Source organism: Pseudonaja textilis, chromosome 11 (genome assembly GCF_049901715.1).
Source record: "Pseudonaja textilis isolate UNSWEBS1 chromosome 11, rPseTex1.2, whole genome shotgun sequence".
Classification (NCBI taxonomy): Eukaryota; Metazoa; Chordata; class Lepidosauria; order Squamata; family Elapidae; genus Pseudonaja; species Pseudonaja textilis.
Window position 1 is genome coordinate 4,857,603 of NC_142000.1, and position 11,686 is coordinate 4,869,288.

Here is an 11,686-nt window from a genome sequence, read left to right on the forward strand (position 1 = left end):
TATTTTTATTTGATTTGATTTGTCAATCGCTTGCAAGATAATAAAGATAAGAATAAACATAAGTATAAATACAGGAAATAGGTACGAATAATTTTGGACAATAGGACAGGGATGGTAGGAACGATGGTGCGCTTATGCACGCCCCTTAAGACTTGGTAGACTTAGTTTAAATTAATTTCATTATTATTCTCAGTTAAATTTATTTGCCAACTATTTTGCCCTGTCAGCTACTCTAAGCAGCTCACAATAACAAAAAGGAAGAAAATGAAAAATAAAACAAAGTAAAACAAGAGAACAATAAAATAAATGATGACAAAGAAACACAATGAGAATAATACATCCATCGATAACCAAAAAGATGGATGGGTAGAGAGCTGAGACCAAGCTGGGGAAGATGAAATTATTTTTTTCTTGTCAGTAACACCAACGTCAAATGGCACTGCCTCCATCCAAGGTGGGGTGTTTTTTTCCAACTTCTCAATCCAGTTTCTGCTTCTAGGATTCCCTGTGTTCTGACCAAGGCTTCCTGAGACCGTCAAGCTTAGTCAAAACAACTCTTGTTTTATTTCAAGGCTGGGAATTATGTTCATTCCCAGCCAGTAATGAGTCCCCAAAAAGTCTCTCAAGATAAGCACCCACCTTTCTCTCCTTTGAATTGCTGCCAACAACTCAAGTGCCATATTAACGGTAAAAAGCCAACCGAAGTACAAAGTCCACACAGAGCTTCAGAACAGAGTGAACAACTTTGCTTCCTGCAAAGGTTTCTCCACCTTTACTTGTCCTTTATACCTTATGGGAGGGACAATCACCTCCCAGCCTTATTCCCAAGTTGCCCCTTTAGTCTCAGCTGCTCCTACTTTCTAGCAGCTCTGTGCGTGCACTGGGAACAGGCTCCCCTGGTTTCTCTGCCTCGCTGCTGCCAGACTCTGGAGGCTCCGGAGTCAGCACCCCACTCCCAGATGGTCCTGGCCCCATCTCTGCATCAGACGCAGGACCCTCGTTCGAGTCCTCCACAGACTCCCGGACTGGTCCCCGTTCCTCCCCACTGTCCGATTCCGCTGCCGTCTGCACAGACTGCCAGCAAACCACAACACCCTGTTAGTCTCTTATTACAGTACTAGCCAAATCTTATTTTATCGCATTTTCAAGAGCTGTCAACATGACCTCTGGTTGGTTTCTACATCCGAGTGACCACTGCAGCATTTCCAGGGTCACAGGATCAAAATTCGGACCCTCTCAGCATCCTTGAAAGCGACGTTATCAACATTCGGATGCTTGGCAGCTGCTGACTCACAGTTAAGATGGCTGCAGTGTCCCGTTGTCAAGTGACCCCTGTTTGCAACCTTTGGACAAGCAAATTCCAGTGGGGAAGCCAGGTTTACTGAACAATTGTGTGACTAACTTAACAACTGTGATGAGAAAGTTCATAAAACGGGGCAAAATCCACTTAGCGACTGTGTCACTGAGCAAGAGAGATTTTGAGTTCCATTGTGGTCATAAGTTGAGGATTATTTCAATTATCTTTGTTTATAATTGTTATAAAGTTTTCATATAATTTTATGTATAATTTTAGATAAGTCTATTATATAAATTACCATAATATAAATAACAATAATAATAGCCTTATAGATTATCCTTACAAAAGACACTGTATTTTCTATTCAGTATACTTTATTTTATTCTTATTTATTCATTAAATTTGTATGTCATCCGTTTGACTACTGAGTGACTCTGGGCTTTGGCTTCGAGCAACAGTTTATCCTTCCAAGTTAACCCAAATACTGGATAAAGTATCGGGGGGATTCTGGGAGTTTGAGTCCACACCACTTAAAGTTCCCAAGTTTGAAAAATATTGATTTGAATTATGCAAGACAGTCAAATCCTCGACTTACAGCCATTCATTTAAGGACTGTGCGAATTTATACAGTGTTGGAGGCGAAAAAGGACTTATTACCAGTCCTCAGACTTATGACCATGGCAGCAGCCGCTTTCTTTCTTTTTTTTTAAGAACAAGTTTTATTGATTTTTGAAGACAAACAAAACATAAAACATAAAAGTATAAAACCTCCTTTCTAAAAATTACTTATAAATTTTAACAAAGCAAATAAAGCATTAATTTTTAAGACATAGTTCCACATTATCACATTTCCATTTACACATATATATCTTTTCCAAATTTCTCATTGTTTCTCCCTTCACTTTTATTCAATTATATTTCTTTCTATCAAGGTTTTATTAGTTCTCAATCAGTCATAAGCACACAAAATACAAAACATAAAACAAGACATTAACAAAAAAAAAACCCTCCTTAATTGTCATTTATACATGTCTTTTCCAAATTTCTCTCCCTTATGTTTTATTCCTCCAAGGTTTTATTAATTCACAATCAAACATAACTAACCAAAACACAAAACATAAAACATAAGACTTCTTTTGAAAAGTGGCAGCAGTCCCTTTCTGGCAAGGGAAGTCACAGAAGGAAACCAGGTTTGTTTTAACAACTGTAGTGATCTGCTTAACAACTGTGGGGGAAAATGCCATAAAATCAAGCCTGCCTCTACGTTACTCTTCTTTTTCTTGCATCATCAAAGCAAGTCAGCAGCTTGTCAGGTAATCCTCAACTTACAACTTAACATTCAGTTAGTGGCTTGGGATGAGGGGAGGTGTAAATAAAGCCACATTCAGAGGACCCCAATATCCCCGACTGAGTTTCCAGTGTCACTTACACATATTCAGCTGGCGGACAAAACTGGCCATGTTGTTGTGCTTGAAATATTTGGGCAGGACTTCCTTGGCAAACTGGCTCTGATCGAAAACATGGAAGCTGGTGCCATTCTGAAAGGAAAGGGAAAAAAAATAACGCAAGACATCATTAGACGCGCCTTCAAAACCCTCCGTCTCCATTGATGGGGAAAATAACGTCATTTTTTGGCAATAATATGGAAATGATTAACTTGATTTCTTTGGGGTACCGATTTTACTTCCCAGGCTATGACTCTGGGAAAAGAAAACTAAGTTTAACACTGCTTATCTTTTACAGGACTTAGTCAAGGTTGGTCAGATGAATGCTAACATGCTTGTGAAGAAGGCACAGAGGAAGAGGCTGTACTTCCTGAGAATGCCCAGGAAGACAAATCTATCTCAGCATCTACTTCTCCCCTACTACCACTGCACCATTGAGAGTGTCCTGACATACGGCATCCTTGCATAGGATGGAGCAGCTCTGGAGCAGACAAAAAAGCATTCAAACTGCCTAGAATATCATTGGGCTCCAGCTACCAGCCCTGGACGACATCTTTGAATCTCGCTGTTTAAGGAAGTTGCACAACATTCTCAGAGACTCTTCCCATCCTGCTCACAATCTTTGTGAACTGTTGCCTTCTGGCAGAAGATACAGAACAATTAAAACTCGGACTGCACGTTTTCTGAACCGTTTTTATCCCAGAGGTATAACTGCCCTAAACAATGAACTTAAAGACCACCATCAGTGAGCTGTTGGACAGTATTACTGTTCTGTTGTGTGGATGCTTGTGTGTTTTTAGGAGGAAGGGAATTTTGGTGGGTGGGGAGGTGTTTGGGGACTGTCATGTGTGTGTGCATGTTGAATCTGGTCTCTGGGCATTATGTGAATTTTGTTGTATATGTATACTGTGCATGTACGTACAATGACAATAAAGAATTCAATTCAATTCAGATGCTAGCTTTGCCTTCAAAGATCTCTGTAAGGCAGTGTTTCTCACCATTGGCAACTTTAAAATGAGATCATGCATTATTTCACTATCTCACACCCAAAAATTATTTCCAACGGTCTGGTAAAAGTAAAGTCTTACACTTAGGCAAGAAAAACCAAAAGGACACATATAGACTGGGTGAAACCAGGCTTAATAGCAGCAACTGTGAGAGGGATTTTGGTGGACAACCAGCTAAATATGAGCCAGCCGTGTGCAGCAGCTGCCAAAAAAGCTAATGCAATCCTAAATTGTATTAACAGAGGGATACAATCAAGACCAAGGGAGGTACTAATACCACTCTATAAAGCCTTAGTAAGACCACACCTAGAGTACTGCATCCAGTTTTGGTCACCACACTATAGAAAAGATGTTGAGACTCCAGAAAGAGTGCAGAGAAGAGCAACTAGGATGATGAGGGGACTGGAGGCTGAAACATATGATGAACGCTTGCAGGAACTGGGCATGAGAAGGACCAGGGGAGACATGAAAACAGTCTTCCAATATTTGAGGGGCTGCCCCAGAGAGGAGGAAGGGGTCAAGCTGTTTTCCAAGGCACCCGAAGGCCAGAGAAGGAACAATGGATGGAAACTGAACAAGGAGAGATTCAATCTGGAAATAAGGAGGAATTTTCTGGCAGTGAGAACAATCAACCTGTGGAGCAGAAATTGCCTTCAGAAGTTGTGGGAGCTTCATCTTTGGAGGCATTCAAGAAGAGACTGGACAGCCACCTGTCAGAAATGGGGTAGTATCTCCTGCTTGGGTGGGGGTTGGACTAAATGACCTACAAAGTCCCTTCCAACTCTGTTAATCTATAAGCCATTTTTCTCCAGATTCCTAAACTTTAACTTCTCGGAATATACTGTTCAGATCTCATTAAATAGCGTAGATTTACCTGGTTTTTTTTTTCTTTTGCCTCAAATAATATAGCTTAAAATATTTATGCAGATGATGGATTCTGTAGAAACTATGATCATTCAGATCATCTTTATATAATCTTTTCCCCGGAATTTTTCTGATTCAACATTTTCTGGAAAAGCCATGTTTTCACGAGAGGTGGCATCCTGGATGACAGTTCAGCAACTCTGAAGGCTGATGAATTCAAGGAGGCTGACAAAGGTTTTCCCAGGCATGGTAGCTATCGGATTGCTCTGCTCGATCAGCCCAAGGGCTGAGTCAGTCCATCATTGTGTGTCAGAGAGTAGCCAGCACATTTGTGAAGCTCACAAGCACAGCCAGGAGGCTATGCCAACTGGGGCTCCTGGCCGTCAATCTTCTTTTATTGGAGATAACAGCCATCCTAGTTAGCACCATTGATAAACTTGGCTCTTCTACAATTCATCTAAACGATAGAATGATAGCAATAGCAATCCCACTTAGACTTATATACCACTTCACAGTACTTTCCAGCCCTCTCTAAGTGGTTTACAGAGTCAGCTTCTGGCCCCCAACAATCTGGGTCCTCATTTTAGCCACCTCTGAAGGAGGGAAGGCTGAGTCAACCTTAAGTCTTTGGTCAGGATTGAACTACTGGCAGTGGGCAGAATTAGCCTGCAGTAGTGTACTCTAGGGATGTGGTGGCTCAGTGGCGAAAACGCTGAGCTTGTCGATCAGAAAGGTTGGCAGTTCAACTGTTCGAATCCCTAGCGCCGTGTAATGGAGTGAGCTCCCGTTCCTTGTCCTACCTAGCAGTTCGAAAGCACGTAAAAAAATGCAAGTAGAAAAATAGGGACCCCTTTGGTGGGAAGGGAACAGCGTTCTGTGCGCCTTCGAAGGCATTTTGTCCTGCCGGCCACATGACCACGGAGACGTCTTCGGACAGCACTGGCTCTTCGGCTTTGTGATGGAGATAAGCCCCGCCCCCTAGAGCTAGGAACGATGAGCACATATGTGCGAGGGGAATTTTTTACCTTACTGCACTCTAACCACTCCACTACCATGGCTCGTGATGGAGAAGAGAAGCCCGTGGCACAAGGTTGTGAGAAAGAGAAACTGGGATCATAAAGATGGATGAACTGCTAGAGACGATTACTGGGAAAAGGACAAAGTGGTAGGACATCTGTCCGGCTAGTTTCTCAATCTCAACTTGCGGGCATCGGTTTTAAGTAGCGAAAGAAGTCACTTCAAATCTCTCTAGCAGGACAGGGAGGAATTATGTTCCTCTTTCAGTGGAAGAGTTATCAAGGCCACCCCTCACTGAATAACAAAGTTGGAAGGGGGCTTGGAGGTCTTCTAGTCCAACCCACAGTCAAGCAGGAAACCCTATATACCACTTCAGAAAAATGATTGTCCGATCTCTTCTTAAAAACTGCACCACATTCTATTTTCTTCATGCTTTTCTGTTTAATTTTACATTTGTGTTTGCACATGGCTGATAGCTTAAAGACCCTTCCTTTATTGGATAAGCATAAATAAAATGTCTGCAAAGACAAAGAGCCGTATATTTGTCCCAAAGGTGCTTTTTCAAGAGGCAAATGGACGTTCTGGGCTTTTCTTTTTGTGAAGACCTTTCACTTCTCATCCAAGAAGCTTCTTCATCCCAGAAGTTTCTTCTTTTTCTTCTTCAGAGCTGAAGAAGCTTCTTGGATGAGAAGTGAAACGTCTTCAAAGAAAAAAAAAAACAGAAAGTCCAGATGCTTCTTGAAAAAAGCACCTTTTGGGACAACCATGACCTGGATGACTGAGAATCTCCATAGCAGTATATTTGGATTTACATAATATACAAGGTGTGATGTGATTTCTTAACATGGTTTGAAAGTTGTAGTTCTAGTTTATGGGCAGAAAAATCCATTATTCATTGTAAAAAACACTGAGGAAGTCTGCCATCTGGACTGGCAGTTGAACAGTGCGTAACATTTTTTAAAAAAAGTATCTTACACACACAAATCATTCAGAGGTGTTTTCCACAAGTTTATGCCATACCCTTCCCATCTAGTGTTTTGTAAGGCTGTGAAAATCCATTATTTCACTGTATTTGCAACCAGGATGGAACATCGATGATACCTGGAGCTCTTCAATTAATGCATCTCTTTTTATTTTTATTTGGTATTTTTACTCTCCTGGACATCAATCTAGATGAGAGTCTACAAACTGGTGCAAGTAATATAAACTCTGAAACAAATACAGAATAATTGATCTGTGGCAACTGGGTAAATTATTATCTATTACGCAGTTCTTACCTTTGGGTTTATAGGCACATGGCTGATCAGTGCATTTGGGATGTTCCTCTGAAGGGTAGGGGCCCAGGACAAGGGGCTCAAATTAGAAGAAATTTCAGTGAAATGCAGGGGAAAAATCTTAAGGTATCAACTGTTCAGCAGTGAAAATATTATTATATTAGACTATTTTGAAGCAGGAGTTATATAGTTGGCTACAAAGAATGAATTTATTTTGCATTTTAAAAATATTAGACGATTTTAAAACAGAACCTAGATAGTTGGCTACAGAGAATGAATTTATTTTACAATGACAAGACAATGGACTGGACAATTTAGGGGATGAGTTCACCTGAACAGTTGAGTCACCTGAACAGAAAAAGCATCCTATCCATATGTACCAATTGTTCCCTCAAAGTCTCTTTTAATTTTCTGTCTCTATCATCTATCTATCTGTCTATCTATCTATCTTCCATCATCTATCATGTCTATATCATCTATCAATCATCTAGCTATCATCTATCCATCTATCATTATTTATCTCTATAGCTATCATCTATCAGGATATATTATCTATCATCAATCTATCCATTACCTATCTTCATCTATATGTATTATCTCTATTATAATCTGACTCTTCCTATCTCTATCTATACTTGTCCATCTACAGTATCTCCCTCAAAAGTTTTTTTCCCCGAATGCTATCACTCTGCTAAACTAATTCCCACAACACTGTCAACTTATTTACTAAGACTGTATTACTATTATTGCTCTTATCCTTCCTAGTATCTTGTTCTTCCCACTTATGACTGTAACCGTGTTGCTTGTATCTTTACAATTTATAATGTTTTGTTCCCTAGTATGATTTGATTGCTTATTTATTTATACTATGACTATCACTAAGTGTTGTACCTTATGATTTTTGATGAATGTATTTTTTTCCTTTATGTACACTAAAAGCATATGCACCAAAGACAAATTCCTTGTGGGTGCAATCACACTTGGCCAATAAAGAATTCTATTCTATTCTATTCTATTCTATTCTAATTCTAATTCTAATTCTATTCGATTTCTATTCTATTTCTGTTCTTTTCTGTTCTGTCCTATTCCATTTCTATTCTATCCCCACCACCACACACACACATCTATCCATCCATCCATCCATCCATCCATCCATCCACCCATCTCCAGTATCTATCTGTGAAACATGGCATGCAGGGAAGTAAAATCCTTTAGCATATCTGTTTGCAATAATGTTTTCATGGACCACAATCATTTTCTGAGTTAGAGATCAACGGGAGGAGGGAGTAAGAGGAAGATAAATTTCATCTATTTGCCTTCCACTAAATGAGGCTTTTTTTTTTTTTTGATCTGGTGAGTCCATCCCCAGAGCTACTTTGAGAACTCCAGACCTGCTTTCAAAATTAGTATGCTTATCACCTTTGTCATTATTGCCATGGCTGATAGAACCATCGCTGTTATAGTCATCTCTGATCCACTCAGAATCAAAGATTTCGAGGGGGGTGGTGGAAACGGACTACAAAATAATTTAGATTTCAGCAGCAGCCCAGTTTGTGAACCTCTGGTATGAACTAAGAACTGAGCCTTGCTTAGGATTCAACAGGGCGATGGACTGAAACTGTTCTGAGTAAAACAAGATAGTTACGATCATTGAGACAGACAGTGGAGAAACACACAAACTGAGATGCGTAGGCGGTCCTAAAAACATTTGATATTGAATTCCTGCCAACTGCTTTGACAGGGATAGACTACTCAATATCAGAACTACGGAGTTGGAAGGTGCCTTGGAGATCTTCTATTCCAACCTCCTGCTCATGTAAAAAGACCATATATTATATTGCAGACAAGTGCCTGTCCAGTCTCTTCTTAAAAGCATCCAGTGATGAAGCATCCACAACTTCTGGTGGCCAGCTGTTCTATTGATAAATTGTTTTCACTGTTAGGAAGTTTCTCCTTAGTTCTAAGGTTGCTTCTCTCGATTAGTTTCCACCCATTGCTTCTTGTCCTGCCTTCTGGTGCTGTGGAAAATTAGGTTGACTCCCTCTTCTCTGTGGCAGCCCCTCAAATATGGGAATCCTGCTATCATGTAGACATACCCAATTCCTTCATATGTTTTATTTATTTGATTTGTCAATCGCTCACAAGATAATAGGAATAAGTATAAACATGGGTAAGAATACACGAAATAGGTACGAATAAATGGGGACAATAGGACAGGGACGGGAGGCACGATGGTGCACGATGGTGCACTTATGCACGCCCCTTACAGCCTCTTAGGAATGAGGTGAGGTCAATAGTGGATAGATTGAGGTTAAAGGAGTGGGGGTTAGAGGATGTAACAACAGAGTCAGGTAGGGCATTCCAGGCATTGACCACTCTGTTGCTGAAGTCGTACTTTCTGCAATCAAGTTTGAAGCGGTTTACATTGATTGATTGATTGATTGGTTAACATCATGTCTCCACTAGTCCTTCTTTTCATTCAACTAGACATACCCAATTCCTTCATAGTTTAGCCTCCTAATCATCTCTATTGCTCTTTTCTGCGCTCTTTCTAGAGTCTCAACATCTTTTTTTAAAATATTGTGTCGACCAAAACCGCCAGGCAGTATTCCAAGCGCTTTGGAGTGCATCCCGTTGCCCCTTTAAATGCCCAAACATGAGTTCTCGACTCACCGTATTCCAGCAGATAAGGTGGTTGGTCTCGGGATCTTCAACCAGAGTCCACAACTTAGTAAGGAAGGCTGGCACGCTGCTGGTGTAACCGTCCATAGCAAGGGCCGTGGTTGAGTCCTGCATGGTGTTGCAACTCACAAAAACTATTCTCTCACACACTTGGTTTTTTTTTCTTTTTTTTGCAACAATGCCACCCCCCCTTTCCTCGCTTTTGCATAGATCAGAGGGCAAAAGAGCCACTTAGTGTCCTGGGCACGGATGAGGAAACACCCCTTTCCCCCCAGAGGGGTCCTATCAGCAGAGGCATTGGCTCAACTCCAAACACCTCACAATATGCAGACATGGCTAATGGGGCTGGGCGAGAGGTGGGGAGGGGATCGACAATACTCTGAGCGAAAGCTCCCTGCTTTCAACTGCACAATGCCATGAAAAAAGATGCAACATCATGCAAAGAGAATACACGGGCTTGCACAAACACTGGAGGTCAGCAAATCCCTCGGGGGTGTGGAGGGGGGAGAAGAGGAAATGGCAGCACCTACTCCCTCACTCCTCTTGTGCTTACACAACCAGCAGGAGAGGAGCGAGCCTCGGTCTACAGCCTTCAGGTCAGCTGCTTAAGTGGTTTTGGGCAGATTCTGGACCGCCCGCCGTTTAATGTGATAAAAAACCCTAAAGACGTTGGCGATGTAGGGCAGCTAAGCCAAGGGACCATCGGAGAGAAACACACTGCCTGCAGAGTAAACAAAGGACAGCCGTAGAAGAGATTATTTGTAGCTCAAGGCGGATATGAGGAGTCCTTGGGGGTCTCTGAGCTGGTTTTCTTGCGGGCATTTCGCTACTCAACTAGGTAACATCATCCGTGCTAGAAAGAGTGGAATTTGCGGAGAGGAGGAAGGAGGGAGCTCCTTGGTGTTCTCGGAGCTTGTTGGTTTTCTTGCAAACATTTCACTACTCAACTAGGCAACATCATCAGTGCTAGAAAGAGTGGATTTGTCGGGGGAGAGGGGGAGGAAGAGGAGGAGGGGGAGGAGGAAGAGGACGCCAACTCCTTGGTGTGGAGCTTGGTTTTCTTGCAAACATTTCTCTACTCAACTAGGCAACATCATCAGTGCTAGAAAGAGTGGATTTGTGAGGAGGTGGAGTGGAGCTTGCCAGGTCTGTGTGTGTGGAGGATGACCAAAGAGCTAAGTTGTGGTCACGTGACCACAAAGGCTTCAACTGGGTGTAAAGGTGAGCCAGTTGCCAAGTGCCTGAAAAACTGCAGAGGAAGTGCAGCAAGTGGAATCAGGTCGTAAGTACCTTTTGGGGGGAGTGAGGTGTTCATCCTACCTTGAATGGTTGTTAAGCAACCGGTCATTGAGCAAAGACTACCTATGCATCTCCAGAATTTTAATTTCAGTGCAATTAAAAGAAGGATGCCAAAAAGAATTTTCCATTGTGGAAACTGAGCAGTTTTATGCCATGGGAAACCGTAATTCTATACCAAAATCTAGAGATGCTCTGAAGCTACTAAAACCCTTGAGATGGCTGGCTCTGCACCCCGACTTAATGTAACTTGGGACCTGCATGACAAAAAATAAAGTGATTTTTTTTATGGTCCAGGCAAAAAAACTAAGGAAACAGCAAGACCATTATAAACTGTTCAAAATTTGCAAAATCTTTATTGTGACTCACAGGTGACCATGGTATCTCCCAAATAACAAGAATTAGAAAATATTAAAATCTGCAGCGGAATTAGAATCCAGAAATGCAGAATAAACCAAATCTTGCATCGTCCCCCCCCCAAATTCTGTGCTTTCCCTTCTGTGATGAACTGTGCATATCGAGAGATTATGATTATTTTTAAAAAAAGCAAAGATCCTTTACAAACATTCCCAGATCGGGCGATTTATAAAATAGATCTGTGCATCAATAACAAAATAAAAGAAAGCAATATATATATATATATATATATAAAGAAATATATATATATATATATATATAAAGAAAGCACTTTTATTTAAATGGCTCGCCCCGCGGGAAGAAAGTGCACCATACCCCTTTTTACGTCCCAAATCGTGTTGCATTTATGCTTCAGGACTGGGGATGTTCAAGTGGCACTTGGCCAAG

At 41.2% G+C, this 11,686-nt stretch overlaps 1 protein-coding gene across 1 annotated transcript in view; it reads right to left on the reverse strand.

The window, feature by feature from the left end:
• Window positions 1–9,720, reverse strand: part of HSF4 (heat shock transcription factor 4) — a 32,022-nt gene extending 22,302 nt beyond the window's left edge. Inside the window, exons 1-2 of the mRNA XM_087940487.1 lie at window positions 9,578–9,720; window positions 2,727–2,835 (exon numbers count right to left, since the gene is read on the reverse strand). Of these exons, the coding sequence (XP_087796613.1) occupies window positions 2,727–2,835; window positions 9,578–9,700 (232 nt within the window). The 5' untranslated portion in view covers window positions 9,701–9,720. The remainder of the gene's footprint in view (window positions 1–2,726; window positions 2,836–9,577) is intronic.
• Between the last annotated feature and the right edge of the window lie 1,966 nt (window positions 9,721–11,686).